Source organism: Pan paniscus, chromosome 19, assembly GCF_029289425.2.
Source record: "Pan paniscus chromosome 19, NHGRI_mPanPan1-v2.0_pri, whole genome shotgun sequence".
Taxonomy (NCBI): Eukaryota; Metazoa; Chordata; class Mammalia; order Primates; family Hominidae; genus Pan; species Pan paniscus.
In genome coordinates, this window is record NC_073268.2 from 83,910,313 (window position 1) to 83,938,296 (window position 27,984).

The following is a 27,984-nucleotide window of genomic DNA, read 5'->3' on the forward strand; positions in this document are numbered from 1 at the left end:
GTGCACCTGTAGTCCCAGCTACTCAGGAGGCTGAGGCGGGAGAATCTCTTGAACCTGGGAGGTGGAGGCTACAGTCAGCCGAGATTGTGCCACTGCACTCCAGCCTGCGCAACAGAGTGAGACTCCATCTTAAAAAGAAGAAGTTAACAATCGCATTTAGGCATTACCTTTCAGTTAATTTGGGCATAGTATTCAGGCAGAAGACCATAGAGTTAAATAATCCTGCTTAATTCTGTTTCTAATACTATTTGAGTACTTTTGAAAAGTAAGACTATAAGCTTCAGATTTTGAATATTATCTCAGCAAACTACCTCTGCAATATCTGGCGCACTGTAAGTTTTGAGAGATAGTCATATCACTTGGTTATTCTCCAGCTCTGGGGTATCCGAAAAATTGTCTGCCTTGTACTGGAGACTAAGGTGATACGAGTCAGTGAGTTAGAGTTGGGTTCTCACCCCCCCGAAAAAAGTCAATGAGTTAATAGCCTGGAAGACTTAAAAAAATAAGGTGTTGCCTACCACTTTCTTTTATACATTGCATTACTGATACATGAACAGATTTTCTTTTAAAAATACAGCTTCGTAATGAAATCCTAAAACAATTGTCTTTTCTGACAATTCGTCATTTTTCATGTGATTTCCAATTTAAAAATCAGATATTCTATTTTTCTAGAAGAACCTAACAAGACATGTGAGAGCAGTAACACTAGTGCTACCACTACCTCCATCCAGCCTAATCTGGAAAACAGTAACAGCAGCAGTGAACTAAATTCTTCCCAGAGTGAATCTGCTAAGGCAGCTGATGATCCTGAAAATGGAGAAAGAGAATCTCATACACCTGTCTCTATTCAGGAAGAGATAGGTAAGAATATACTTCATCCATTCCATTAAAGGGAAGTTTTTTCTTTTTTTTCTTTTTTTTTTTTTTGTGTGTGTGTGGTTTTTTGCTTTTGTTTTTGTTTTTTAGTTTTTAATTTTTTAAATGAAAGTTTGGTGGGGGGTGGAATTTAGATGTTCTTTTCCTTTATTTTTCATTTTTTTTTTAAACACAGCGCTTGCACTCAATGTTTTTGTTTTAAAAATCTACAAAAGCACACAGAGCAGGGAAGAAAGATCCTCTTCATACTCCCCTCCCCAAAGGTAACCACCATGCATCAACAGTTTGGTGTGTAACATTTTAGATCTTTCTGCAGTTACATTTATGTATGTATGTTTACAAAGGTTTTGGAGAGCTTTGGGTGATTTTTTAGTTTTGGGGGTTTTTGAAATATAAACAGGATCATTCTGCATGTATTGTTCTGCATCCTGCTTTTTTTACTCAGTGATACATGGAGAGAATCTTTTTGTGTTATGAATTGAATTCATTTTTTTTTTAAACTGCTGCATGGTACTCCAGAGTATGGATGAACCATAATTCATCTACTATTTCTCTATTAATGGACATTTATGTTGTTAACAGTTTTTCATTATTACAAATAGTGGTGCTTTTGAACATCCTTAACGTATATCTTTGTGTACTTGTGCAGGTATTTCTGGCAGTATAGAAACAGTAAGTGGACTTGCTGGTCAAATGGTAGCTACATTTAAAAAACAGTGATGGCTACTGCTTAATTGTATATCAAAAGAGATTTATACCAGTAACTTTCATACATTTCTGTTTCCTTATTCTCTCACTTAAATTCAACAACATCATTCCTCTTAACATTTTTGCCAATGGTGAAAAGTATTTCGTATACAAATTTACATATTCTTACTCATGTGGTTAAGTTTCTTACATGTATTTGTTGAACTTCCTGTGAATTGCTTATTCATATCTTTTTCTCACTTTTTCCTAATGAGTTTTGTTATTTTTCTTTAATGAATTTTAGGAATGCTTTATGTATTATGGCTATTAATCTTCAATTTTACGTATATTTGCATAGTAATTGCCTACTTTTAGCTCTTTGTTGTCATACAGACATTTTTACATTTTTATTTACTTAAATTTATCAATCTTTTTCTTTAGAGTTTCTCTGGATTTTGTGTTTTATTGAGGAGGGTTATCCCCATCCCAAGAATATATATATGTTTTATAGTAATTCTTTATAATACTTCTATAACTTTGTTTTCAACCTATCTAAAGTAATAATTTTCATTTGATATGAGTTGGAAATCTGTTTTAATTAGGACTTTTTCAATTGCAAGTGACCAAACCAACTTAAACTAGCTTAAGTGAAGAGGGAATTTAATTAGCTCATGTAGTTGGGAAGTCCGAGCCATCATCAGGTATAACTGGACCCTCAGGTATCAAACTCTTTGTTTTCCTCTCTCTCTCACCTTTTAGGTCTACATATATTTATGTGTGTTAACCTCATTCTCTCCCAGTACAGACAGGCTATTCCCATGTGGCAGGGAAGATGGCAGCAGCAATTTGTATTTATATGTTTCCAAGGTCTATGACCCAAAGGCAAGGCCCCTACTTCTGCTCCAAATCAAAAGCCCTTGAGGAAGGAATTTGAGTGGCTTATCTTGGATCATATTGTTTCTAACCCTATGGCCAGGGCAGGCAAGGTACTACGATTGATGCCTCCAGCAAAAGTTGGGTAGGAATGGTTTTCTAAGGAAAGAGGGACGCTGCAAGTATTATAGCATAGTAAATATCTACACTTCCATCCTTTGGTAGCTCAGCACGTGTGTGTACTCACATTTGTTCTCATACATACAATTCAAAAATGGTTCTGCCTAATATAATGCAAAGATTTCACCCACAACTTAAAACTTTTTCAAAAACCTCTTTCCCACAGTTACATCCTGTAATTGTATCTAGACCTAAATCTAGTATTTCTCTGTGTGTATATTAATTTCAGTAGATCTGGGCCGGGCTCGGTGGCTCACGCCTGTAATCCCAGCACTTTGGGAGGCCAAGGCGGGCGGATCACAAGGTCAGGAGTTCGAGACCAGTCTGGCCAACATAGTGAAACCCTGTCTCTACTAAAAATACAAAAAATATTAGCCGGGCATGGTGGTGTGTGCCTGTAATCCCAGCTACTCGGGAGGCTGAGGCAGGAGAATTGCTTGAACCCAGGAGGCAGAGGTTGCAGTGAGCCGAGATCGTGCCACTGCACTCCAGTCTGGGTGACAGAACGAGACTCCGTCTCAAAAAAAAAAAAAAAAAAAAATTCCAGTAGATCTCGAGGTGGCTTATCTTGATCTCACAATCCATGAGCCACATTATGAATTTAACTGCCTATGACACTCATAAACATAGTAGAGGGTGTTCTTTAATAAATCTGGATGCCATTGTTTTTCTGGAAGAATGGCTGTGTTTGAGAGGTGAGAAACATATAAGAAGATTCCCCTTCTGGAGGCCATTCTGTTTTACCTGCCTAGTTCCTGCTGTCTGTTACTGGGGTTGGGTTGCTGGGGACTTCTATAGGATTAAACAATCATATAACCCTATTTGGCAGGTTTGGGGTTTTTTCTGACAGTAGCACTCACTTGTAGATTCCTAGGTTCCCACCTAGTACTTAATGCCCAGTAACTTGCTTTAGGATCCATGAAGGTGAACACCCTCCACTTCCTCAGTTTATCTGTTTAGTAGGCCAGTAGTCCTAGCCCTCAGGTGAAGAGTTTGTGTAGGCTTCTGCCTGCTGGTATCATTAAACAATGAGCTGCAGAGGCTGATGTAGATCTGTAGCCTGCTGCCAGGCTGCATCACAAGGATCCACTGCTTTATAATAGGAGGAATATGGCCTTTGGGCAGAGGGTGTTCAGTAAAGACCTCTACCCTCAGTTTAGTTCTTTTTCTCCATTCCTTTAAGTCTTACCCCTGTGGTAATTTTCTCCTCCTTTCCCTTATTTGCACTAAATTTAGCAAGTGATAAAGGATTGACTCTGAGCAGTATTGGATCGTTGGCTCTGAATTAGGAAGCTTTTTAAAAGCACTGTGTCATTCTCTTTCTCCTTTCGGGAAATCTGACCCAGACCAAATGATGTCTAAAAAGTATCTATTACAGGACTTTATAGATGGTCCCAAGAACTAACCACCATAGTTCAACATCTTGGCATAAAACTCCATGATCTGAAGGCCAGGCGCAGTGGCTCACGCCTGTAATCCCAGCACTTTGGGAGGCTGAGATGGGTGGATCACCGGAGGTCAGGGGTTCAAGACCAGCCTGACCAACATGGTGAAACCCCGTCTCTACTAAAAATACAAAAATTAGCTGGGCATGGTGGCGGGCGCCTGTAATCCCAGCTACTTGGGAGGCTGAGGCAGGAGAATCGCTTGAACCCAGGAGGCAGAGGTTGCAGTGAGCCGAGATCGCACCACTGCACTCCAGCCTGGGCGACAAGAGCGAAACTCCATCTCAAAAAAAAAAAAAAAAAAAAAACCTCCATGATCTGAGACCCAAGAGAAAATTAATAGTCTGACCAACTGCTTTGCTACCACACATCCAAAGTGACTTGCTTTCCAGCCTGGGGTGGCAAGATGCTCAGCACCCTCTCTCCATTTTGACTTATTATTTAAGGAGGGCAAAGAGGTGTGTTCTTTCTGTTTAAAACAAAAATCTGTGGAATGTGAGATAATTTTAATTACCATACCTTAAAAATCGGGGCTGGAAATTTGTAGAAATTTCTAGACCTACTTTTGAATTGTATTTTCTTTATTTCCAAAACTGTAGTAGTGTGATATTTTGGAGTCAAAATCTTAAAATATTCTACCAGATTATTTAGAATTTACTGGTTTTGATAGAAATACATCAAACTTGCTTAAAAAGGGAATTTTATTGACATACACTATTGAGAAGTCCAGTGTTGGTGACAGCCTCAGGTGCATTGTTGGATCTAGGGAGCCAAATGAGGTTATCGAGGCTACTTCTGATTTTGCCGTTTCATATTTTTCTGTTTATTTCTTCTCTGTGATGGGCTTATTGTTTGCTGTTATCAACGGTTTTCTCCATGTTGTGAGAATAAAAGTGGCCAACTTCTGATTTACACCCTTCCTGCTCATTAGTACAAAAAGCAAAGACCCCTTCTCCATCTCTGGATTTTAAAAACTGGAAAAGGATGCTGAGAGGATTGAGCCAAAGAGCCAGTCCTGGGACAGTCACTGTGACCAGCTAATGGTGTGCTTTGTCTGGCCACGCTGGGTCCTGCTGCTCGCTCCAAAGGGGCAACATACTTGATTTGCAGCCCTGGCAGAATCATATGATTAAAGTGTGGGAGGGCGGTGGTGAGGGAAGTATCTCCCCAAAGGAAAGAAGGGGTATGGAACAGGCAAAATTAACAGATGTTTACAAAATTGTCTTAATTATTTTCCCCAAAATGCATAGCCAGTTTTCCCAATCCTAGTTTTTCTCTATTTACTTAAAATGCCATCTTTATTATATATCATATAGTAAATTATCTGTCTTTTCATTTGCCAGTGCCACAGTGTCTTCATTTTTTTAAAGCTTTAAATTAAAAAGGAAAAATCAGAGCTTATTCAACTATCTGGTCAATGGAAATTTAACAGTGATGCAGTAGTTTTAGAATGTATACAGATTTTTCCAGCCTGGGCAATATGGCGAAACCCCATCTCTGCAGAAAATACAAAAAATTAGTCAGGTGTGGTGGTGCATGCCTGTGGTTCCAGCTACTTGGAAGGCTGAGATGGGAGAATCACCTGAGCCTGGGGGTTGAGGCTGAGGTGAACTGAGATTGTGCCACTGCACTCCAGCCTGAGCAACAGAATGAGACCCTGTCTCAAAAAAAAGAAAAAAAAAATTCAGCCAAAATGAGATTGATCAGTATGTAAAGCAGAAATTTACTCCTGTGGAGTTTAGTGTGTCCTTAAAAATTTACTAGGAAAATGTTGAGAGGTCTTTATTAGGTTATAAAAAACTAATTTAGTTGATTGTTTTATATTGATAAGCCTACACAGATAATTATCTAAATTCCCTAGTGGAAAATTCATGACATTTATGTTTATAAGCTCAAAACTATTTGGTATTTAAACAGAATTTCAGTGGAAATCTTTCAAAAACTTAAACCTTTTTATACAGAAATCCATATTGAATATATAAGGCAACACTTTGTTAGTTTGCTTTTTGAGTTATTATTATGTTTGTTATTTGTAAGTTTGTAGCAGCTCTTCCTGTTTTCAAACAGATGAGTTTTTAAACAGATAACCCAGCATGTTTGAATTTTTTGTGGAATAATAGATGACTCACAGTAAAGTTACAACATATTTTCTTTTAAGTAAAAAACTTAAGGAATAATGATACTTGCTTTGCCATTCAAGGGCCTTTTTTTATCTGTTTACTTTGTGGATCTTACACATACACCAGATACGAGTTTTGGTGAAATAAGGTGGTTATAATTATTTACTTATTGTCAGCAATTGCTTTGTGGCCTATTCATTTGACAGTAGGTGATTTCAAATCGGAGAAGTCCAACGGGGAGCTAAGTGAATCTCCTGGAGCTGGAAAAGGAGCATCTGGCTCAACTCGAATCATCACCAGATTGCGGAATCCAGATAGCAAACTTAGTCAGCTGAAGAGCCAGCAGGTGGCAGCCGCTGCACATGAAGCAAATAAATTATTTAAGGAGGGCAAAGAGGTGTGTTCTTTCTGTTTAAAACAAAAATCTGTGGAATGTGAGATAATTTTAATTACCAAACCTTAAAAATAGGGGCTGGAAATTTGTAGAAATTTGTAGACCTATTTTTGAATTATATTTTCTCTGTTTCCGAAACTGTAGTAGTTAACAAGATTGAAAGTATTAGGCTTTATAAGCATAGTTGCGTACCCAAATTTCAGTCAAGGCATAAAAATGCTATAAATGGCTGATACACTTTCTTACTACATGATCAGTTTTATTCTACATATAATTCTAAAGAATTAAAGCCTTCTTTACACATATGAGTAGGCTATTTTGGGTTTTATGGTTTATTAAAGAACTGTAGATGATTCACTGCTCAGTTCTAGCTATGATCACTTCAGGTGAACCTGCAGCTAATTAGAGGATGAGGCTTACCCACTGATAGCAGAGTACTGTGGATAGGACAGCATGGCATCCCAGCTCTGATCATGAACAATGGGATCAGAGCTAGGACTCGGTATCTCTGTGCTTCAGCTAGCCATGGTGACAGGACATGGTCCCAACTTTGTCTCCCATATTCGGGAATTATTTGCAGGGTAGATATGCAAGAATAAAGGACATTCTCAACATTGCAGCAATTGCTTAAAAGCAGTGGCTTTCATACTTCTTTTTGACTCTGACCCTCAGTCACATACACATTTTTTCATAGCAGCCCAGTACACATATTCAAAAGCTTTCTGAAATACTATTTTACTTTATGATGTGGGAAGCACTGTGATATTTTCTGTGCTAGCCTATTGCATTACATTTTATTTTTTAAAAAAGCTAAATAAGGCCACTGTTTATCTCGTAGTCCACTAAGAGTTGGGATCAACTGTTTGAAAATACTATTTTGAAGTATCCATGGGGTCTTACACTGTAGCTGGAATGATAAAAGGACCCGAAAGGATGTTTTTAGGAATATATTTTTTGGGGGATAGTACATGCGATGCCCTTCTTTTTCCCTTAAGTATATGTTATAAACTTGAAAAAAATGGTAGGTGAGTAATTTATATGTATGGTTTCATGGGTATATTTGAAGTATTAATACATGAAAGCAGTGAATAATAGTATCTGACATGTAATAGGTACTTAATATGTGTTAGTTTTCTTTCTGCAGGCATATCTTGGTTGTTTAATTGTAAACAATTAGCTTTACTTTTAACTTAGCTTTTAGACTTCAAAAGTTCTATCATAAGATTTATCTTAACTTACTTTGAATGATTAATTTTAATTATTGAAAGACAGTTGATTAGATGAAATTTACATCTTTGATTGACATAAATAATGCAGTCTTTTTATTTTTTTGGTCAGGTACTGGTAGTTAACTCTCAAGGAGAAATTTCACGGTTGAGCACCAAAAAGGAAGTGATCATGAAAGGAAATATCAACAATTATTTTAAATTGGGTCAAGAAGGGAAGTATCGCGTCTACCACAATCAATACTCCACCAATTCATTTGCTTTGAATAAGCACCAGCACAGAGAAGACCATGATAAGAGAAGGCATCTTGCACATAAGTTCTGTCTGACTCCAGCAGGAGAGTTCAAATGGAACGGTTCTGTCCATGGGTCCAAAGTTCTTACCATATCTACTCTGAGACTGACTATCACCCAATTAGAAAACAACATCCCTTCATCCTTTCTTCATCCCAACTGGGCATCACATAGGTAAAGGAAACTAAGGTTAATTTATTGCTGTAAATATACTACATGTTTATAAAATGATTGTTGTAGTTGTGCACTTGAAAACGTCATTACCAATGAGTTGAATGAAGTCAATGTGGTCAGCAGACAGGACATTAGAGGCATGAGTGTACTTCTAACTTACTGAACCAACACCACTAACTATTTGGAGGATTTTTAGGAGTCATCGTCTTTATACCTGGAATCAGATGGAGGCCAAAGTTACAACTATTGTGCTTTTAATTTAAGGTCAACCTAGTGAAATAATTTCTCTCCTTTCTTCTGAAATACAGGGCAAATTGGATCAAGGCAGTTCAGATGTGTAGCAAACCCAGAGAATTTGCATTGGCTTTAGCCATTTTGGAGTGTGCAGTTAAACCAGTTGTGATGCTACCAATATGGCGAGAATCTTTAGGACATACCAGGTAAATGAATTCTGAGCCTTGTAAATGATGAATATTGGACTCCCTTTTGAAATACTAGCCTATTAATAATGAAAGTTAATATATTTAAGAGGCCATATTGAAGACTTTACTTTTGGCCTCATTTTCTTCCTATATAAGTTGTAAACATGAATGAATATTATTAGTTCTTTCTTTTTTTTTTTGAGACAGAGTCTTGCACTGTTGCCCAGGCTGGCATGCAGTGGTGTAGTCTCGGCTTGCTGTAACCTCTGCCTCCCATATTCAAGCGATTCTCTTGTTTCAGCCTCCCAAGTAGCTAGGATTACAGGCACCCGCCACTGTGCCCAGCTAATTATTTGTATTTTTAGTAGAGACATGGTTTCACTGTGTTGGCTAGGCTGGTCTTGAACTCCTGACCTTGTGATCTGCCCTCCTCGGCCTCCCAAAGTGCCGGGATTACAGGTGTGAGCCACCGCACCCACCATGAATATTAGTTCTTATTTGCCATACAGGATTGTGATGAAGATCAAAAGAGATCTGGTATATGAAAATTTAAAATATTTTCTAAAGTAAATAGCATTTTTATTGACTAGAAAGAGCACTCACATTTTTTAGTATTCTGGAATCTTGTAGGCACTATGCTAGGAATCTGATTTACATCCTTTTTTAAAGTTCATTGTCCAACCAAAGATCATATAGCTCCTGAGTAGACCCAGGGCTGTGCAACTTCAACAGATGATTAAAAAGAAAGAAAATTTTGTGACTTGAATCTACTTTTTAGCCCTGATAGACTTGCTTTGTAACTTTAGTCTTTAAAAAGTTATTATTACAAAACTAAGGTTATGGTAAATAATAGAATATTTAAGGGCATAAAGCAAAAAGTAAGAACCATTTTATCTTCTCTGCCCCAATCTTTTCTACAGAGTCCACTCCAAAGGCATAGCCCTATAGTTTTTAAAATATAAATACAAGCCAGGCACATGGGCTCAACCTCTGTAATCCCAGCACCTAGGGAGACCGAGGTACTAAAAACACAAAAATTAGCTGGGTGTGGTGGCACATGCCTGTAGTCCCAGGTACTCGGGAGGCTGAGGCAGGAGAATCACTTTAACTCAGGAGGCGGAGGTTACAGTGAACCGAGATTGCACCACTGCACTCCAGCCTGGGTGACAGAGCAAGACTTCATCTCAAAAAAAAAAAAAAAAACGTAATATATGTTTTTGAGAAAAGTAAATTTATGCCTACTAAATGGTTTTCATTTGCTAAAGGTATGGCTCCCAGTTTTCTTTGGTGTTTCCACCACATACATATATATATATATATATTTTTTTTTTTGACACAGGATCTCACTGTCACCCAGGCTGGAGTACAGTGGCGCCATCACAGCTCACTGCAGCCTTGACCTCCCTGGGCTAAGGTTATCCTCTTACCTCAGCCTCCTGAGTAGTTGGGACTACAGACGCATTCCACTATGCCTGGCTAATTTTTGTATTTTTTATAGACACGGGGTCTCATTATGTTGCCCAGGCTGTTCTTGAACTGTGGGCTCAAGCAATCTGCCTGCCTCAGCCTACCGGAGTGCTGGGATTACAGTTGTGATACATTTCTGATAAGAGTGCAATTAGTACAATGGTTGCTATAACCATTTTAGAGAATGGTTTGACAAAAACAAAGTTAAAAATGCAATTCGACTCCTTCCTAATACAGTAGAGAGACTTTTACCCTGTGTACATGAGAAGACATTATAGCAGGGTGTTCCTTATAATATTATTTCATAATGGTGAAATTTGGAAACAATTCCTAAGTACTCATAATCAGGCTTTTTTTTTTTGAGACGGAGTCTCGCCCTGTCACCCAGGCTGGAGTGCAGTGGCGTGATCTCGGTTCACTGCAGCTCCGCCTCCCGGGTTCACGCCATTCTCCTGCCTCAGCCTCCCGAGTAACTGGGACTATAGGCACCCACCACTATGCCCAGCTAATTTTTTGTATTTTTAGTAGAGATGGGGTTTCACCATGTTAGCCAGGATGGTGTCGATCTCCTGACCTTGTGATCCGCCCGCCTTGGCCTCCCAAAGTTCTGGGATTACAGGCATGAGTGACTGTACCCAGCCAATATTGGGCATGTTTAAATTGTGTTATTTCATGATGGACTGTTACATAGCAGTGAAAAACACACTAGAGCAACAAGTGTCGAGATTGAATCTCATAAGTTTACAATAGAATGAAAACATTTGGAGAGGGTGGGAGGGGCACAAGGGTTGTAAAAATTACCTATTGGGTACGGTGTTTACTATACAGGTAATGAGTAACTAGAAACTGTTCCCCCCAGTGCACATATACCCCTTGAATCTAAAATAAAAATTTTTAAAAAGAAAAAACAGTTCCATCACTAAAAATACATCAGGATAAATGTATATACTACATACATTTGTGTAGATTTTAAAAGCATGTGTGATAATACAATGTTACAGTATTGTTTAGGGATATAGACGTTTGTAAAATTTTAAAGGCAAGGGCTATATGCTTGAAAGGTAAGAAATACACTTCTAAATAAATAAATACTCAACTATAAATCATAAAACTAGAAGACATTTTGATCTGGATGTTCATGAAAGTACTACATACATTGAAATTTGTCAGATGCAATTAAAGACTTCCTAGGAGAAGTTGCTAGCTTTTAGTGCTTATATTAGAAAAGAAAAACTGCAAATTAATTAGCTAGGGGTACATCTCAAGGAACCACCCTAAAGAAAGAAAATATTAAAGATGAGCAAATATGATGAAATAGAAAACAAATATACCTTAGATCCCATTATGTTTTATAAGTCTCTGATAAGATTATCAAGGGGGGGGGGGAATAATACAGCACAAATAACCAATATCAAGAATAAAAAAAGAGGCCGGGCATGGTGGCTCATGCCTGTAATCCCAGCACTTCGGGAGGCCAAGGTGGGCAGTCACCTGAGGTCGGGAATTCGAGACCAGCCTGACGAACATGGAGAAACCCTTTCTCTACTTAAAAAAAAAAAACCCAAAAAACCAAAAAAACGAAATTAACCAGGCGTGGTGGCACATGCCTGTAATCCCAGCTACTCCGGAGGCTGAGGCATGAGAATCGCTTGAACCCGGGAGGCGGAGGTTGCAGTGAGCCGAGATCATGCCATTGCACTCCAGCCTAGGCAACTAGAGTGAAACTCTGTCTCAAAAAAAAAAAAAAAAAAAAAAAAAAAAAAAAAAGAGTAAAGAAAGAGACATACTAACCAATATTTCTGATTCTCTTTTATTAGAACTTGGAATTTTAAAGCCTTCACAGGGTCACTAACACAGTATTCAGGTTTCCTACATCCACAAAGAAAGGGGTCCACCTAGAAAGAGTGGACCAAGATGGTGGAATAAAAGTCCCCAACTCATCGTGCCCCACCTTCCATCCCCACTGCCACAGAAAGGGACCCACCGAGCTCCTTTTGGGTGGGGGGAAGGGTTGGGGAGGATGCCACAATGATCTCAGTCCTTAGTAGGGCAGAAGCCACACTCTTAGGCAGGAAAAGGATTTCTGGTTATCACTGCACCTGTCATTAAGGTGATCGCAGGACCAGATGATTTCATAAGGTATTTCTTAAATTTCGAGAACCAGATAGTTCTATTTAAACTTTTCTACCAGAATAGAAAAAGGAAAATTTATAATTATTGTTTCTGTTAGTGTGAAACTGTTAGGAAACTTGATAAATAGAAATAGACAAATAGAAAATTATGGCCCTGTCTTCTTTATTAATATTTATTAATAATTAATAGCAAATAGGTGTATCTATAAGAAATCTGAAAATATTGGTATGCCGATATATCCAGGAGTAAATTTAAAGAATAAGAAACCATGGCTGAATTGGCCTCACCTTAGACACCAATCTCCAATACTAGGAGATTACTAATATCATACTATTTTAAGAAGTCAAAGAAAGGCTGGACGCAGTGGCTCACACTTGTAATCCCAGCACTTTGGAAGGCCAAGGCGAGTTGATCACTTGAGCCCAGGAGTTTAAGACCAGCATGGCCAATGTGGTGAAACCCCATCTCTACTAAAAATTAGCCAGGCATGGTGTTGCAGGCCTTTAGTCCCAGCTACTAGGAGGCTGAGGCAGGAGAATCACTTGAACCTGGGAGGCAGAGGTTGCAATGAGCTGAGATCGCACCAGTGCACTCCATCCTGAGCAACAGAGCAAGATGCTGTCTTAAAAAGAAAAAAGTTGAAGAAAGGAAACCTTTTGATCATCTCATTAGATGCCAAGAAGGTATTTTGTCTAAGTTCATTATAATTTATTGGGTTTTTTTATTTTTAATTATTTTACATTTTTAATTTTTTCGTAGAGATGGGGTCTCCCTATGTTACTCAGACTGATCTTGAATCTCTGACCTCAAGTTATCCTCCCACCTTGGCCTCCCAAAGTGCTGGGATTACAGGTGTGAGCCGCTGCACCTGGCCTATTTATTCATTCTTTTTTTAAACTCTTAGATAAATACGAGTATATGAAGTCTTTTTTTTTTTTTTTGAAGATGTATTGCAAACCAAATTATTATGCCTTTTGGTGAAACCCTTGAAGCATTCCCAATAACATTCAGGTGGAACAAAAAAGATACCCACTATTGGCCAGGTGAGGTGGCTCTCCCACCTGTAATCCCAGCACTTTGGGCAACCACATCAGGAGAATCACTTGAGGCCAGGAGCTGGAGGCTGCAGTGAGCCATAATTGCACCACTGCACTCCAGCACGGGCAACAGAGTGATACCCTGTGTCAAAAAAAAAAAAAAAAAAAAAAAAAAATTCTAAAAGTACCAGGAAATGCAGTTTGCCAAGAGAAACAAAACTTATAAATATTGTCAAGATATAGACACAATTATTATATGCAGTTGATCTAATTAATTAACACATACAATTTTGTTCCACGCTGAACTCCACCAAAACTGTGGCCAAACTTTTGTAAAATTACAGACCCACAGGGACAAGGGGAACAACAGAAAATACACCACCTATAAAATTGCTGAAGCAATAATGCAGGTAGACAAATGGCAGCCTACCCACAAAGGCCAAATCGATCCCAAGTCAGTGGGGGAAAACAGTCCTCAAAAGATCCAAAAGCAGGAAGTACAGAGCCAGCCGCTTTGGATGCTTGGCTGTAGTAGACCTGTTTTATGCTGCAGTCACGCCAGATACCTTGATTGTGGTGAGCCCTGTATCTTCCAGGGTTTGCTCATGATCTCACCCACTGATTTCACCAAAAGAGGTCTGTAAACTTTCCTGAAAGCTGAAGCCAGACTGTGACCCAGAGACAAGTTTATATTTTCCTGGGAACCTTCTTTGATAGTAACAATACTGCTCTATGCAGGTGGTTTTATACTTGATGCTGAGTTTTCTTTCTTTTTTTTTTTTTTTTGAGACAGAATCTTGTCTGTTGCTCAGGCTGGAATGCAGTGGTGCAATCTCAGCTCACTGCAACCTCCACCTCCCGGGTTCGAGTGATTCTCCTGCCTCAGCCTCCTGAATAGCTGGTATTATAGGCGTGTGCCACCACGACCAGCTAATTTTTGTATTTTTAGTAGAGATGGGGTTTCACTGTGTTGGCCAGGCTGGTCTCCAACTCCCAACCTCATGATCTGCCCACCTCGGCTTCCCAAAGTGCTGGGATTACAAGCATGAGCCACCGCGCCCGGCCTATGCTGAGTTTTCAAAAGGCAAACTTTATACAGTTTGGGATGCACACACATAGGTTCTAAAAGTATAAGGAAAAACAAGGGAATGTTTAGCACAAAAGTATTGATTGCCAGGGAGTTGGACACACAAGCATCTGATGTATTGGTTGTAGATAAAGTTCTGTTTCTTAACCTGGTTGCATTTTACATATTTTTGAAAATTTTAATGAAGCAGAAGATTCCAGGAACAACAACAACAAAAACCTCCAACACCTAGGAATAATTGTGTGTGTGTGCATGTGTGTGTCTGTGTGTTTTGAGACAGAGTCTTGCTGTGTCGCCCAGGCTAGAGGGCAGTGGCGCCATCTCGGCTCACTGCAACCTCCGCCTCCTGGTTTCAAGCAATTCTCCTGCCTCAGCCTGCTGAGTAGCTGGGATTACAGACAAGTGCCACAATGCCCGGCTAATTTTCGTATTTTTAGTAGAGATGGGGTTTTGTCGTGTTGGCCAGGCTGGTCTCGAACTCCTGTGCTCAAGTGATCCACCCTCAATGGCCTCCCACAGTGCTGGGATTACAGGCGTGAGCCACCGCGTTCAGCCAAATGTAACAAGAAATATTCAAGGCCTGTGTAAAGCAATCGTTAGGCCAGGTGTGGTGGCACATGCCTGTAATCCCAGCACTTTGGGAGGTGAAGCGGGAGGATTGCTTGAGCCCAGGAGTTCAAGACCAGCCTGGGCAACATAGGGAGACCCTGTCTCTACCAAAAATAATAATTAATGAATTAATTAATTAAAAAGCTAAGCAATCTTTAAAGCTTAACTAAAGACATGAAGGATACTTTGGGAATAAGATTTTCCATCCTGGAGCAGGGGAGGTTTGACCAAAACGATACTAATATTTGATCTAGAAAAGTTAATGTGCAAGAATACTGCGCACAGTAGCTCATGCCTGTAATCCCAACACTTTGAGAGGTTGAGGGAGGATCACCTGAAGTGAGAAGTTTGAGACCATCCTGGGCAACATAGCAAGACTCTGTCTCTACAAAAAAATTAAAATTGGCCAGGCATGGTCTTGCTTGCCTGTAATGCCAGCTGCTTGGGAGACTGAGCCCAGAAGTTGGAGGAGGATTGCTTGAGCCCAGGAGTTTGAGGCTGCAGTGAGCTATGATTGCACCACTGTACTGCATCCTGGGCAACAGAGTGACAACCTGTCTTTAAAAAAAAAGAAAAGAAAAAAAAAGTTATTGTGTAAGAATAGCCAAAAGGGGAAAAAATAGATGTTAGTGAAAAAGGTACTAGATATTAAAGCACATTTTGAAGCTTCAATAATTTGTTCTACAGAAGAAGCAAATCAGTAGATAAAATACAGAATCCAAAAATAGACCTAAGCATGGGGATTTAGCTGTAGTAGCATTGCACATCACAAAGGGAAAGCATGTTTGGGAAAATATCACTTAGGTCTCTGCCTTAGCAAAAAACATTTAGATTGATGAAGAATTGTTAAAAAAAAAAACAAACCCAGAACCCTAAAAACGAAAGAAAACGTCAGTAAGAAAGCATGAATTAATTTATGTTTTTGTTGTGATACTTTCTTTTTAAACAGATAAAAAATCCAGATGCCATAGAGGAAAAAAGTGGATACATATATTTAAAATTCTGAGTGGAAAAATGTTATTGTAATCAAAGTCAAAAGACAGATGACAAACCGAGGAAAAATATTTGTACCACAAATGGAAAATTTTCTTGATTGACAAAGACCTTTTATAAATGAAAACTACTAATAGTCTAATACAAACAAGACAAAGGATTTGAATAGGCATTTTGCAGAAAAATAAATATGAAAGGCCAGTAGACATAAAAAATGATTACTTCTCTCATAATTAAAAACAATGGGATAGTATTTTTTACCTCTGAGTTTGACTAACAGTTTAGAAGTTCAATACTAACTCAGCATGAGTGAAGGTATAGGAACGCAGGGTGGCTTTATGATTGCACTGTTCTGAAGAGCAGTTTGACCCTATATCCGTCAGCATTTTCAGTGCAAGAACTTTTGGACCCAGCCATCCCACCACTGGAGGATACAGCGGGGTACTCCCCAGGTTTACCAAGAAAGACATAAAATATTGTTACAGCTATGGCTGTGATAGCAAAACACCACAAAACCCTGAGCACCAGTGGAGTTGAAGTTCAGTTCATTCTCTTGGTTGGACTTCGTTGGCCAAGGAGAAGTAGAAAGAAAATCTGCCACTGGCACACCCACCAGCATGCTACTCTGGGATAGGTAGCATCAGAGATTAGCCATAAGACTGCCTAACTGGCCTTGCTTCCTCCACAAAGAGAAGCCTTTGTATTTGGTGATAAAAGGGACCTCTTTGCCTCATGGACACCAAGAACACAACTGAGCACCCTGCCCAGCTTTGAGCTCCTAGGGTGTCACTGCGCTGAAGTCCTTCAGACAGTGCTCCATTCCTGGCCTCTCTCAGTGAAAATGGCCCAGTTGCCATGCTGGACCTGGCCTTTCAGAGGTGTATAGAAGCCAAGCCCTCAAAATCTCCATGAGAAATCCTACACAGTCCTCCTGGCATAGTCACCCCGCCTTACTCCTGTAGCCTGAGACTGTCAGGTTATCCACCGTATTGTGCCTACAGAGCTAGTCCTTCTCCTTAGTTCCAAGCGTGTTGGCAGAGGGATGGAATTTGAGTACATTAGCTCCCAGTGAGGATCTGCTCCCTTTCCCCTCCTCCCATCAGCTTATGAGAGACTACGAAGAGCCTATGGAGAATGTTTGCTACACCAGTTGAGTGCAGTTAATAGGCATGAGCTGTCAGCCTGGGGGAGACTATATTCTGGGAACCTGCAATCACAGGGACACAAAGCCGTCGTAAAAGTTGGGAGGGAGAGAAGAAGCAGGGAGAGTGATGGGGAGTTTTTGGTGGGGGTAAAGGAGATAAAAAGACTGAAATCCCCTCCCACATCTTTTCGGCATCACTACCCCAAGTTAACAAAAGGTCTCTATTCTTTCTGCAGAGCTGTGCATGAGAAATTGGCTGCATCTGGTTAGGGTGTGATAAAAGCAGTTGTTCTGCCACTAGCGCTCTTAGAGACAAGAGCTCCTTTCTTTGTAGGTTTTGCTTCGTGTCTCTCTGAGAAATATTCTGATTCATAAAAATCTAGTCTAATCCCCTAAATGTAGAGCCTCACCACAGTCTTTACTGGTAGGTGCAGTGATTTCCTTTCCTGCCTGAGAAGGAGTTGTGGCCGATGCCTGTGTCTCATGATTTAGGTCAATATGGGCCGACCTTCCTCATCCTTCCTCTCTTTCTCTCTCGAAAGTTGGGGCCCCATGGGCCCCTTTCTCTGCGGATGTAAGAAACCTGATTTCTGTTAGTAGATCTGTGAGTGCTTTAAAATCCGCAGTGCTTGTGAGAATCAGAAATACTGGTTGATAAAATAAATGTTTTTGTATTCTTTGGTCTTTGTTTTTTGGAAGGAAAAAACTCTGGAAACAAAGTATTCTTTAACAGTGACCTGGTTTAATAAATTATGGCATATCCATGCAATGGAATGTTTTTTAATTCCTTAAAAAATCTGTGTATTTTGATAAGGAAAGATCTTCTAGTGTAATTATCCATTGATTAAAAACTGTGGTTGTATGTGCACTAAAAAGTACATATGTGTGAATATGTAATGGACTATGTAAAGAGATACATAAATGTTGGTATATACCATATATACATGAAATGTTTTAGAAATAAATCATAATTATTTCTTATTGGGAGGCATGGAAAGGATAATATTTCTTGTTTTTGCCTTTTTGTACTCTTTTATCTTTTCTTGTTAAGGAATTGTACAACTACAACTAAGTTTTCTCAGTTGGGGTTGTCTGGTTTGTAGGATTATAACAGTCTGCTTTGTTTTCCTAATTTTTCAGTATTGCATTTTTATCTTTTCTGTTTATTTTTCCAAGTTAACATTGTCTTTCTATGCATGAATTCTTAGGTTACACCGGATGACATCAATTGAAAGAGAAGAAAAGGAGAAAGTCAAAAAAAAAGAGAAGAAACAGGAAGAAGAAGAAACGATGCAGCAAGCGACATGGGTAAAATACACATTTCCAGTTAAGCATCAGGTAATTTTTACAACAACCCTTTAAAATAGTGTTAGCCATTTCTGAGACTTTTATTCTGAAACTTTGAATACTTACTAATTTTATTTTTGACATAGTCTTTGTATTTTATTTATTTATTTATTTATTTTGAGACAGAGTCTCGCTCTGTTGCCCAGATTGGAGTGCAGTGGCACAATCGTGGCTCACTACAGCCTCCGCCTCCTGGGTTCAAACGATTCTCCTGCCTCAGCCTCCCAAGTAGCTGGGATTATAGGCGTGCACCACCACGCCTGGCTAATTTTTGTATTTTAGTAGAGATGGGGTTTCACCATGTTAGCCAGGTGAGTCTTGAACTCCTGACCTCAGGTGATCCTCCTGACTTGGCCTCCCAAAGTGCTGGAATTACAGGCATGAGCCACTGCTCCTGGCCTACTTTTGACATAGTCTTTTAATTGATATGTTAGGGATAAAGTACATCTTCCTGGCAAATTTACAAAGCATCGGTTTATCTTAGAATATTGGAGGCTTACAAGGCCAATTTGTTGAAATTGTTATAAAACTGTAAAATTGTGTTATATTTTACATGCTAAAAAGGAGTATTAGTTCATTAATCTTTGATTCCCAGTGAAAACTAAATTGATTAGTAAATTTTTTTTGTCCCCACTTGGAAAAACCTGGGGATGATTAGTAAATTTCATTTGCCTGACTTTGAAACTTGTTTGGTAAAAATGCATAAAACCACATGTGGTTTATAAGCATTGTTATTCTTATTGTTTAATCAAAATGTTTTCATTTACACCAGGTTTGGAAACAAAAAGGTGAAGAGTACAGAGTGACAGGATATGGTGGTTGGAGCTGGATTAGTAAAACTCATGTTTATAGGTTTGTTCCTAAATTGCCAGGCAATACTAATGTGAATTACAGAAAGTCGTTAGAAGGAAGTAAGTAATTAAAATTACATGTCCTGCATAATCGTTTCTGCTTTATATTTCTTATAAATTTGTAGTATATTGACTATTTTAGATAAAAACATTTTTCTGAAATTTTTATTCGTACTGCAGAGTTACTAGTTTAGTTTACTAAAACCCTAAAACTTTAAAAATTACCTTTATTCACAGGAATTTGATGTCTCAGATTTCCGTAAGATTGTAGAATGGAACTTGTTTTTTAGAAGACGCCTCAGCCGCCTGATTATCATTTTTCAAAATCTTAAATTTAGGCCAGGCAGCCAGGCGCGGTGGTTCACACCTGTAATCCCAGCACTTTGGGAGGCCGAGGCAGGTGGATTACTTGAGGTCAGGAGTTCTAGACTACCTGGCTAACATGGTGAAACCCTGTCTCTACTAAAAATACAAAATTTGCTGGGTGTGCTGGCACACGCCTGTGATCCCAGCTACTGAGGAGGCTAAGGCAGGAGAATGGCTTAAACCCAGGAGGCAGAGGTTGCAGTGAACCAAGATTGCACCACTGCACTCCAGCCTAGGTGACAGAGCAAGACTCTGTCTCAAAAAAAAAAAAAATTCAGGCCAGCCACAGTGGCTTACACCTATAATCCCAGTGCTTTGGGAGGCTGAGGCAGGAGGATCACTTGAGGCCAGGAGTTCAAGGCCAGCCTGGGCAACATAGCAAGACCCCATCTCTACAAAAACGTTTTAAAAGTTAGCCAGGTGTAGTGCCACATGGCTGTGGTCCCAGCTACTTGGGGGTCTGAGGCAGGAGGATTGCTTGAGGCCAGGAGTTTGAGGCTGCAGTGAGCTATAATTGTGCTGTTGCACTCGAGCCTGGATGACAGAACCAGACTCAATCTCTTAAAAAAAAAAAATCTTAATTCAGTACTAATTCACTGAGGAGTCATGTATCTAGTAACCTTAGCATTGTTGCAAGTAAGAGAAAACCAGAAAGAAAGTGATAGAGGCTTCCAAAACACTGTCACATAAATGAGGTTTTTTCAGTGAGAACATTTGGACACAGGATGGGGAACATCACACACCGGGGCCTGTCGTGGGGTGGGGGGAGGTTGGGGGATAGCATTAGGAGATATAGCTAATGTAAATGTAGAGTTAATGGGTGCAGCACACCAGCATGGCACATGTATACATATATCACAAACCTGCACGTTGTGCGCACGTACCCTAGAACTAAAGTATAATTTAAAAAAATAAATAAATGAGGTTTTTTTTGGGGGGAGGGGTTGTTTTTGTTTTTTTGAAATGGACTCTTGCTCTGTCACCAGGCTGGAGTGCAGTGGCGTATCTGGGCTCACTGCAACCTCCGCCTCCTGGGTTCAAGCAGTTCTCCTGCCTCAGCCTCCCGAGTAGCTGGGACTACAAGTGCACACCACCATGCCCAGCTAATTTTTGTATTTTTTATAGAGACAGGGTTTCACTATGTTGGCCAGGATGGTCTCAATCTCTTGACTTTGTGATCTGCCCGCCTCGGCCTCCCAAAGTGCTGGGATTACAGGTGTGACCACTGCGCCTGGCCTATAAATAAGCTATTAATTGAGTTTTTACAACTGGCTAATGAGCTTTAGTATTTAGAATCACTGAACTCTATAGAGATGAACTGCTCTTTTAAAAGATCATGTGTTTTTAAACTCAAGTTCAATAAGCCGATTATTTCACGAGGGTGCCAGGTGACATAATGAAGACCACATATGCACAGAGTGATAGAACGCTGGCAGGACCCAAGCCCTTTTCTGTGATTCTTCTCTTACCTCACCACTATCCTGCTCTTGACAGGATTACGGTTTCTTTGCACTCTCTTCCCTTTCTTCAGCCAGACCTTTCTGGAAGAAATCATTCATTTAAATTAAAAATAGATATATTTTTTATATCTATTTTCTCACACCAGTATCTTGCTCGCGACAGAATTATGATTTCTTTGCACTCTCTTCCCTTCAGCCAGACCTTTCTGGAAGAAATCATTCATTTAAATAAAAAATGGATATACCTTGCTAGGTCCTTGGGATATTTAGGTTCAAGTGAAGAAGGTAAAGAATAGGAAAATGCCTTTAAGTCCAGGTGCCGTGGCTCACACCTGTGATGGGATGCCAAGGCAGGGGAGGATCAGTTGAGCCCAGGAGTTCAAGAAACAGCCTGGGCAACTTGGCAAACCCCCATCTCTACAAAAAATGCAAAAATTAGCCAGACATATTGGTACACACCTGTATTCCCAGTTACTCAGGAGGCTGATGAGGGAGGATCGTTTGAGCCCAGGAGTTCAAGGCTGCAGTGAGCTGAGATGAACCCACTGTGCTCCAGCCTGGGTGACAGAGCAAGACACTGTCTCCAAAAAAAAAAAAAAAAAGCCTTTAAGGCCCAAGAATATTCATCTAGACAGTAGTTCTGTTTTGGGAGGCTTGATATTTTTTTTTTTGTAATTATTATGGGAAATTTAAAACTACACAAATATAAAGAATAATGAACTCATTCAGCTTCAACAATTATCAAAGTTTATCACTTTTTTTTTTTTTTTTTTTTTGAGATGGAGTTTTGCTCTGTCACCCAGGCTAGAGTGCAGTGGCATGGTCTCAGCTCACTGCAACCTCCACCTCCCGGGTTCAATCAATTCTCTTGCCTCAGCCTCCCAAATAGCTGGGATTACAAGTGCCCGCCACCACGCCGAGCTAATTTTTGTATTTTTAATAGAGACGGGATTTTGCCACGTTGGCCAGGCTGATCTCGAACTCCTGACTTCAAGTGATCTGCCTGCCTCGGCCTCCCAAAGTGCTGGGATTACAGGTGTGAGTCACTGCTCCCAGCCAAATTTTATCACTCTTTGTTTAGTTGTCACTGACCACTTTTTTTAATCCTGCAGTGTTTTAAAATAAATCCCAGAAATCATGTTTCACCAGAAGTTCAATATGTATCTCTACGTAGACATTTTTCCATAACCATCATGTCATTATCACACTCAACAAATTAACTATAATTAACAAATTAATCATCTGATTCTCAGTCCATATTCCACTTGCCCTGGTTGTCTTAGAGATACCTTTTTACTGTAAGCAGTAAACAAGGCCACAGATTGCCTTTGATCCTTTTTTTCAGTCTTTTATTCTGTTATATAAACTTCAAGGAGTCCAAGAACTATTGAAATAGATTACAAAAGTTTATATACATACTTTTTTCCTTGGTAGAGGATCATAGCATTTATCCATTTCTAATAGGGTTCTGTGACACAAAGTATGTTAGAAACCACTGATATGGGCTTTCTGGAATGATCAAACAGATTGTGATAATCCTTCATACACGAGTTTTCTTTCATTTTTTTTTTTATGTGTGTGACAGAGTCTTGCTCTGTCAGCCAGGCTGGAGTGCAGTGGCACCATCTCAGCTCGCTGCAAACTCTGCCTCCCAGGTTGAAGCATTTCTCCTGCTTCAGTCTCCCAAGTAGCTGGGACTACAGACTCGTACCACCATGACTGGCTAATTTTTGTATTTTTAGTAGAGATGGGGTTTCACCTTGTTGGGCTGGTGTTGAACTCCTGGTCTCAAGTGATCTGCCTGCCTCAGCCTCCCAAAGTGCTGGGATTACAGGCATGAGCCACCACACTCACCCAAATTTTATCACATTTGTTTCAGTTGTCACTGACCACTTTTTTTTTTTTTTTTTTTTTTGAGATGGAGTCTCACTCTGTCACCCAGGCTGGAGTGCAGTGGTACGATCTCAGTTCACTGCAACCTCCAACTCCCAGGTTCCAGCGATTCTCCTGCCTCAGCTTCCTGAGTAGGGATCACAGTTGCGCGCCACCATGCCTGGCTAATTTTTGTATTTTTAATAGAGGCGGGGTTTCACCATGTTGGCTAGGCTGGTCTTGAACTCCTTGTCCTCAAGTGATCCGCCCACCTTGGCATCCCAAAGTGCTGGGATTACAGGCATAAGCCACTACACCCATCCAAATTTTATCACTCTAGTTTCAGTTGTCACTGACAACTTTTTTTTTTTTTTTTTTTTGGAAATGGAGTCTCACTCTGTCGCCCAGGCTGGAGTGCAGTGGCGTGACCTCAGCTCACTGCAACCTCCACCTCCTGGGTTCAAGCAATTCTCCTGCCTCAGCCTCCTGAGTAGCTGAGATCACAGGTGTGCACCACCACACCCAGATAATTTTTGTATTTTTAGTAGAGATGGGGTTTCACCATGTTAGCCAGGCTGGTCTCAAACTCCTGACCTCAGGTGATGCACCCACCTCGGCCCCTCAAAGTGCTGGGATTACAGGCATGAGCCACCGCACCAGCCTACAGTATTAATGTTTATCTTGTAGCTGACTATGTTACTGAATCACAGTTTTGTTTTGTTTTGTTTTAATTTTTGGACACAGAGCCTCACTCTGTCACCCAGGCTGGAGTGCAGTGGCATGAGCCACCGCACCAGGTCCCCCCCCTTTTTTTTTATCCTGCAGTGTTTTAAAACAAATTTCCTAAATCATATTTTACCAAAAATGTTCACAAAGTTTTCTGAAATGTCTGAAGTTCAGGCATTCCTTCTATGTTTTAGGTCAGCCAGGCATATGGGATTATATGGTACCTTATACTCAATAAGACCTTTGTCCTTTTTTTTTTTTTTAATGAAAAAATGAAACATAACTTGCTGGAAATTACTTGTTTATTTTCACTAAACTTGACATATTAAAGTGCTAATACTCTGGAAATAACATAAATTATCGTATACATGGTTCTTTTTAGCCAAAAATAATTTGGATGAAAATATGGATGAGTCAGATAAAAGAAAATGTTCACGAAGTCCAAAAAAAATAAAAATAGAGCCTGATTCTGAAAAAGATGAGGTAAAAGGTTCAGATGCTGCAAAAGGAGCAGACCAAAATGAAATGGATATCTCAAAGATTACTGAGAAGAAGGACCAAGGTAAGGAGAGTCAGCTGTGGAGGGCAGCCTGGGGGTGATAAGAATGCACTGGATCAGGGTCCCACCACAGGAAAGGTACTGCGTTGTGTTTTCTTGATAACAGCTTTATCAAAACATAATTGATATCCCATACAATTCACCCAATTAAAGTGTAAATTCAGTGGCTTTTCGTATATTCACAAAGTTCAACCATTATTACATCAATCTTAGAACATTTTCATAACCTTGAAAAGAAGCCTCATTCATACCCATTAGCAGTTACTTCCCAACCCCTCCCGAAAGTGCCACCAGCTTAGTGGTCTACTTTCTGTCTCTCTGGATTTGCCTATTTTGGACAGTCCATAGAAATGGAATCAGACAATATGTGGTCCTTTGTGGCTGGCTTCATCCACTTAGCATGGTTTTAAGGTTCATCCATGTTGTAGCATTTATCAGTACTTTCTTTTTGTTTCTGAATAATACTCTGTATGGATATGCCACATTTTGTTATCCATTCATCAGTTGATGGACATTGGGCTGTTTCCTCTTTTGGCTATATGAATAATGCTGCTATGAACATTCATGCAGAAGTTTTTTGTGGCCATGCGTTTTCACTTCTCTTGGCGATATACCTAGGATTGGAATTACTGGATCATATGGTAACTCTGTTTAACCTTTTGAGGAACTACATTGTCTTTTGTAAGAAGTCATTTTTTTAAAAAAACTAGATAAGCTAGATAATGCATGTGGCTAGAGATACTTTAAAAAAATATTTTTGGCTGGGCGTGGTGGCTCATGCCTGTAATCTCAGCACTTTGGGAGGCTGAGGTGGACGGATCACCTGAGGTCAGGAGTTCAAGACCAGCCTGGCCAACATTGCGAAACCCTGTCTCTACTGAAAATTCAAAAATTAGCCAGGCATGGTGGCACATGCCTATAATCCCAGCTACTTGGGAGGCTGAAGCATGAGAATTGCTTGAACCCAGGAGGCGGAGGTTGCAGTGAACTGAGATCATGCCACTGCACTCCAGCCTGGGCAACAGAGTGAGACTCCATCTCAAAAAAAAAAAAAAAATTATAAATTCCTCCTTTCAGAGTAAAAATTACATTTATATAAATGTCTTTGTTTCACAGATGTGAAGGAGCTCTTAGATTCTGACAGTGATAAACCCTGCAAGGAAGAACCAATGGAAGTAGACGATGACATGAAAACAGAGTCACATGTAAATTGTCAGGAGAGTTCTCAAGTAGATGTGGTCAATGTTAGTGAGGGTTTTCATCTAAGGACTAGTTACAAAAAGAAAACAAAATCATCCAAACTAGATGGACTTCTTGAAAGGAGAATTAAACAGTTTACACTGGAAGAAAAACAGCGACTCGAAAAAATCAAGTTGGAGGGTGGAATTAAGGGTATAGGAAAGACTTCTACAAATTCTTCAAAAAATCTCTCTGAATCACCAGTAATAACAAAAGCAAAAGAAGGGTGTCAGAGTGACTCGATGAGACAAGAACAGAGCCCGAATGCAAATAATGATCAACCTGAGGACTTGATTCAGGGATGTTCAGAAAGTGATTCCTCAGTTCTTAGAATGAGTGATCCTAGTCATACCACAAACAAACTTTATCCAAAAGATCGAGTGTTAGATGATGTCTCCATTCGGAGCCCAGAAACAAAATGTCCGAAACAAAATTCCATTGAAAATGACATAGAAGAAAAAGTCTCTGACCTTGCCAGTAGAGGCCAGGAACCCAGTAAGAGTAAAACAAAAGGAAATGATTTTTTCATCGAAGACTCTAAACTAGCCAGTGCAGATGATATTGGTACTTTGATCTGTAAGAACAAAAAACCGCTCATACAGGAGGAAAGTGACACCATTGTTTCTTCTTCCAAGAGTGCTTTACATTCATCAGTGCCTAAAAGTACCAATGACAGAGATGCCACACCTCTGTCAAAAGCAATGGACTTTGAAGGAAAACTGGGATGTGACTCTGAATCTAATAGCACTTTGGAAAATAGTTCTGATACCGTGTCTATTCAGGATAGCAGTGAAGAAGATATGATTGTTCAGAATAGCAATGAAAGTATTTCTGAACAGTTCAGAACTCAAGAACAAGATATTGAAGGCTTGGAGCCATTAAAGTGTGAATTGGTTTCTGATAAGTCCACTGGAAACTGTGAGGACAGGCTGCTGGTCAAGGTAACTGAAGCAAATGGTAAAAAACCAAGTCAGCAGAAGAAATTAGAGGAGAGACCAGTTAATAAATGTAGTGATCAAATAAAGCTAAAAAATACCACTGACAAAAAGAATAATGAAAATCGAGAGTCTGAAAAGAAAGGACAGAGAACAAGTACATTTCAAATAAATGGAAAAGATAATAAACCCAAAATATATTTGAAAGGTGAATGCTTGAAAGAAATTTCTGAGAGTAAAGTAGTAAGTGGTAATGTTGAACCAAAGGTTAATAATATAAATAAAATAATCCCTGAGAATGATATTAAATCATTGACTGTTAAAGAATCTGCTATAAGGCCATTCATTAATGGTGATGTCATCATGGAAGATTTTAATGAAAGAAACAGCTCCGAAACAAAATCGCATTTGCTGAGTTCTTCAGATGCTGAAGGTAACTACCGAGATAGCCTTGAGACCCTGCCATCAACCAAAGAGTCTGACAGTACACAGACGACCACACCTTCAGCATCTTGTCTAGAAAGCAATTCAGTTAATCAGGTAGAAGATATGGAAATAGAAACCTCAGAAGTTAAGAAAGTTACTTCATCACCTATTACTTCTGAAGAATCTAATCTCAGTAATGAGTTTATTGATGAAAATGGTCTGCCCATCAACAAAAATGAAAATGTCAATGGAGAATCTAAAAGAAAAACCGTCATCACAGAAGTCACCACGATGACCTCCACAGTGGCCACAGAATCAAAAACTGTGATCAAGGTAGAAAAAGGCGATAAGCAAACTGTGGTTTCTTCCACAGAAAATTGTGCAAAATCCACTGTCACAACCACCACTACAACGGTGACCAAGCTTTCCACACCTTCCACAGGCAGCAGTGTGGACATCATCTCTGTAAAGGAGCAGAGCAAAACCGTGGTCACCACGACAGTGACAGACTCCCTGACCACCACGGGAGGCACACTGGTTACATCTATGACTGTGAGCAAAGAGTATTCCACACGAGACAAAGTGAAACTGATGAAATTTTCAAGACCAAAGAAGACTCGTTCAGGTACAGCTCTGCCATCCTATAGAAAATTTGTTACCAAGAGCAGCAAGAAGAGCATTTTTGTTTTGCCTAATGATGACTTAAAAAAGTTGGCCCGAAAAGGAGGAATCCGAGAGGTCCCTTATTTTAATTACAATGCAAAACCTGCTTTGGATATATGGCCATATCCTTCTCCTAGACCGACCTTTGGCATCACTTGGAGGTATGTACTTTAAAATGTATTTGGGGGAGGGAGAAAATTTTAAAAAGAATTATCTCACAAGAATATCTCATTTTTTAAAAATGAGATAATAGAGATAAGACAGGAAACATATTAATGGCCAAAGATAGTAATGGAAACAGGATACAGAAAGCTTCAAAATTGGCCAACTGGTATGTACTAAAGTTTTTGTAGGGAAAAATGTTTAAAGTCTTAAAATT

The 27,984-nt window shown here is 39.6% G+C and overlaps 1 protein-coding gene across 22 annotated transcripts in view; it reads left to right on the forward strand.

Moving 5' to 3' along the window:
- Positions 1-27,984, forward strand: part of BPTF (bromodomain PHD finger transcription factor) — a 156,791-nt gene that overhangs the window by 59,817 nt on the left and 68,990 nt on the right. For 15 of the 22 annotated variants that reach the window (XM_055101692.2, XM_034942761.4, XM_055101695.2 and 12 more), the window contains 8 exons: positions 673-861; positions 6,388-6,578; positions 7,914-8,269; positions 8,578-8,709; positions 18,370-18,499; positions 19,281-19,419; positions 24,166-24,345; positions 25,459-27,766. In XM_055101692.2, the coding sequence (XP_054957667.2) occupies positions 673-861; positions 6,388-6,578; positions 7,914-8,269; positions 8,578-8,709; positions 18,370-18,499; positions 19,281-19,419; positions 24,166-24,345; positions 25,459-27,766 (3,625 nt within the window). The remainder of the gene's footprint in view (positions 1-672; positions 862-6,387; positions 6,579-7,913; positions 8,270-8,577; positions 8,710-18,369; positions 18,500-19,280; positions 19,420-24,165; positions 24,346-25,458; positions 27,767-27,984) is intronic. The other 7 variants (XM_055101704.3, XM_057300293.2, XM_057300295.2 and 4 more) reach the window with 4 other exon arrangements.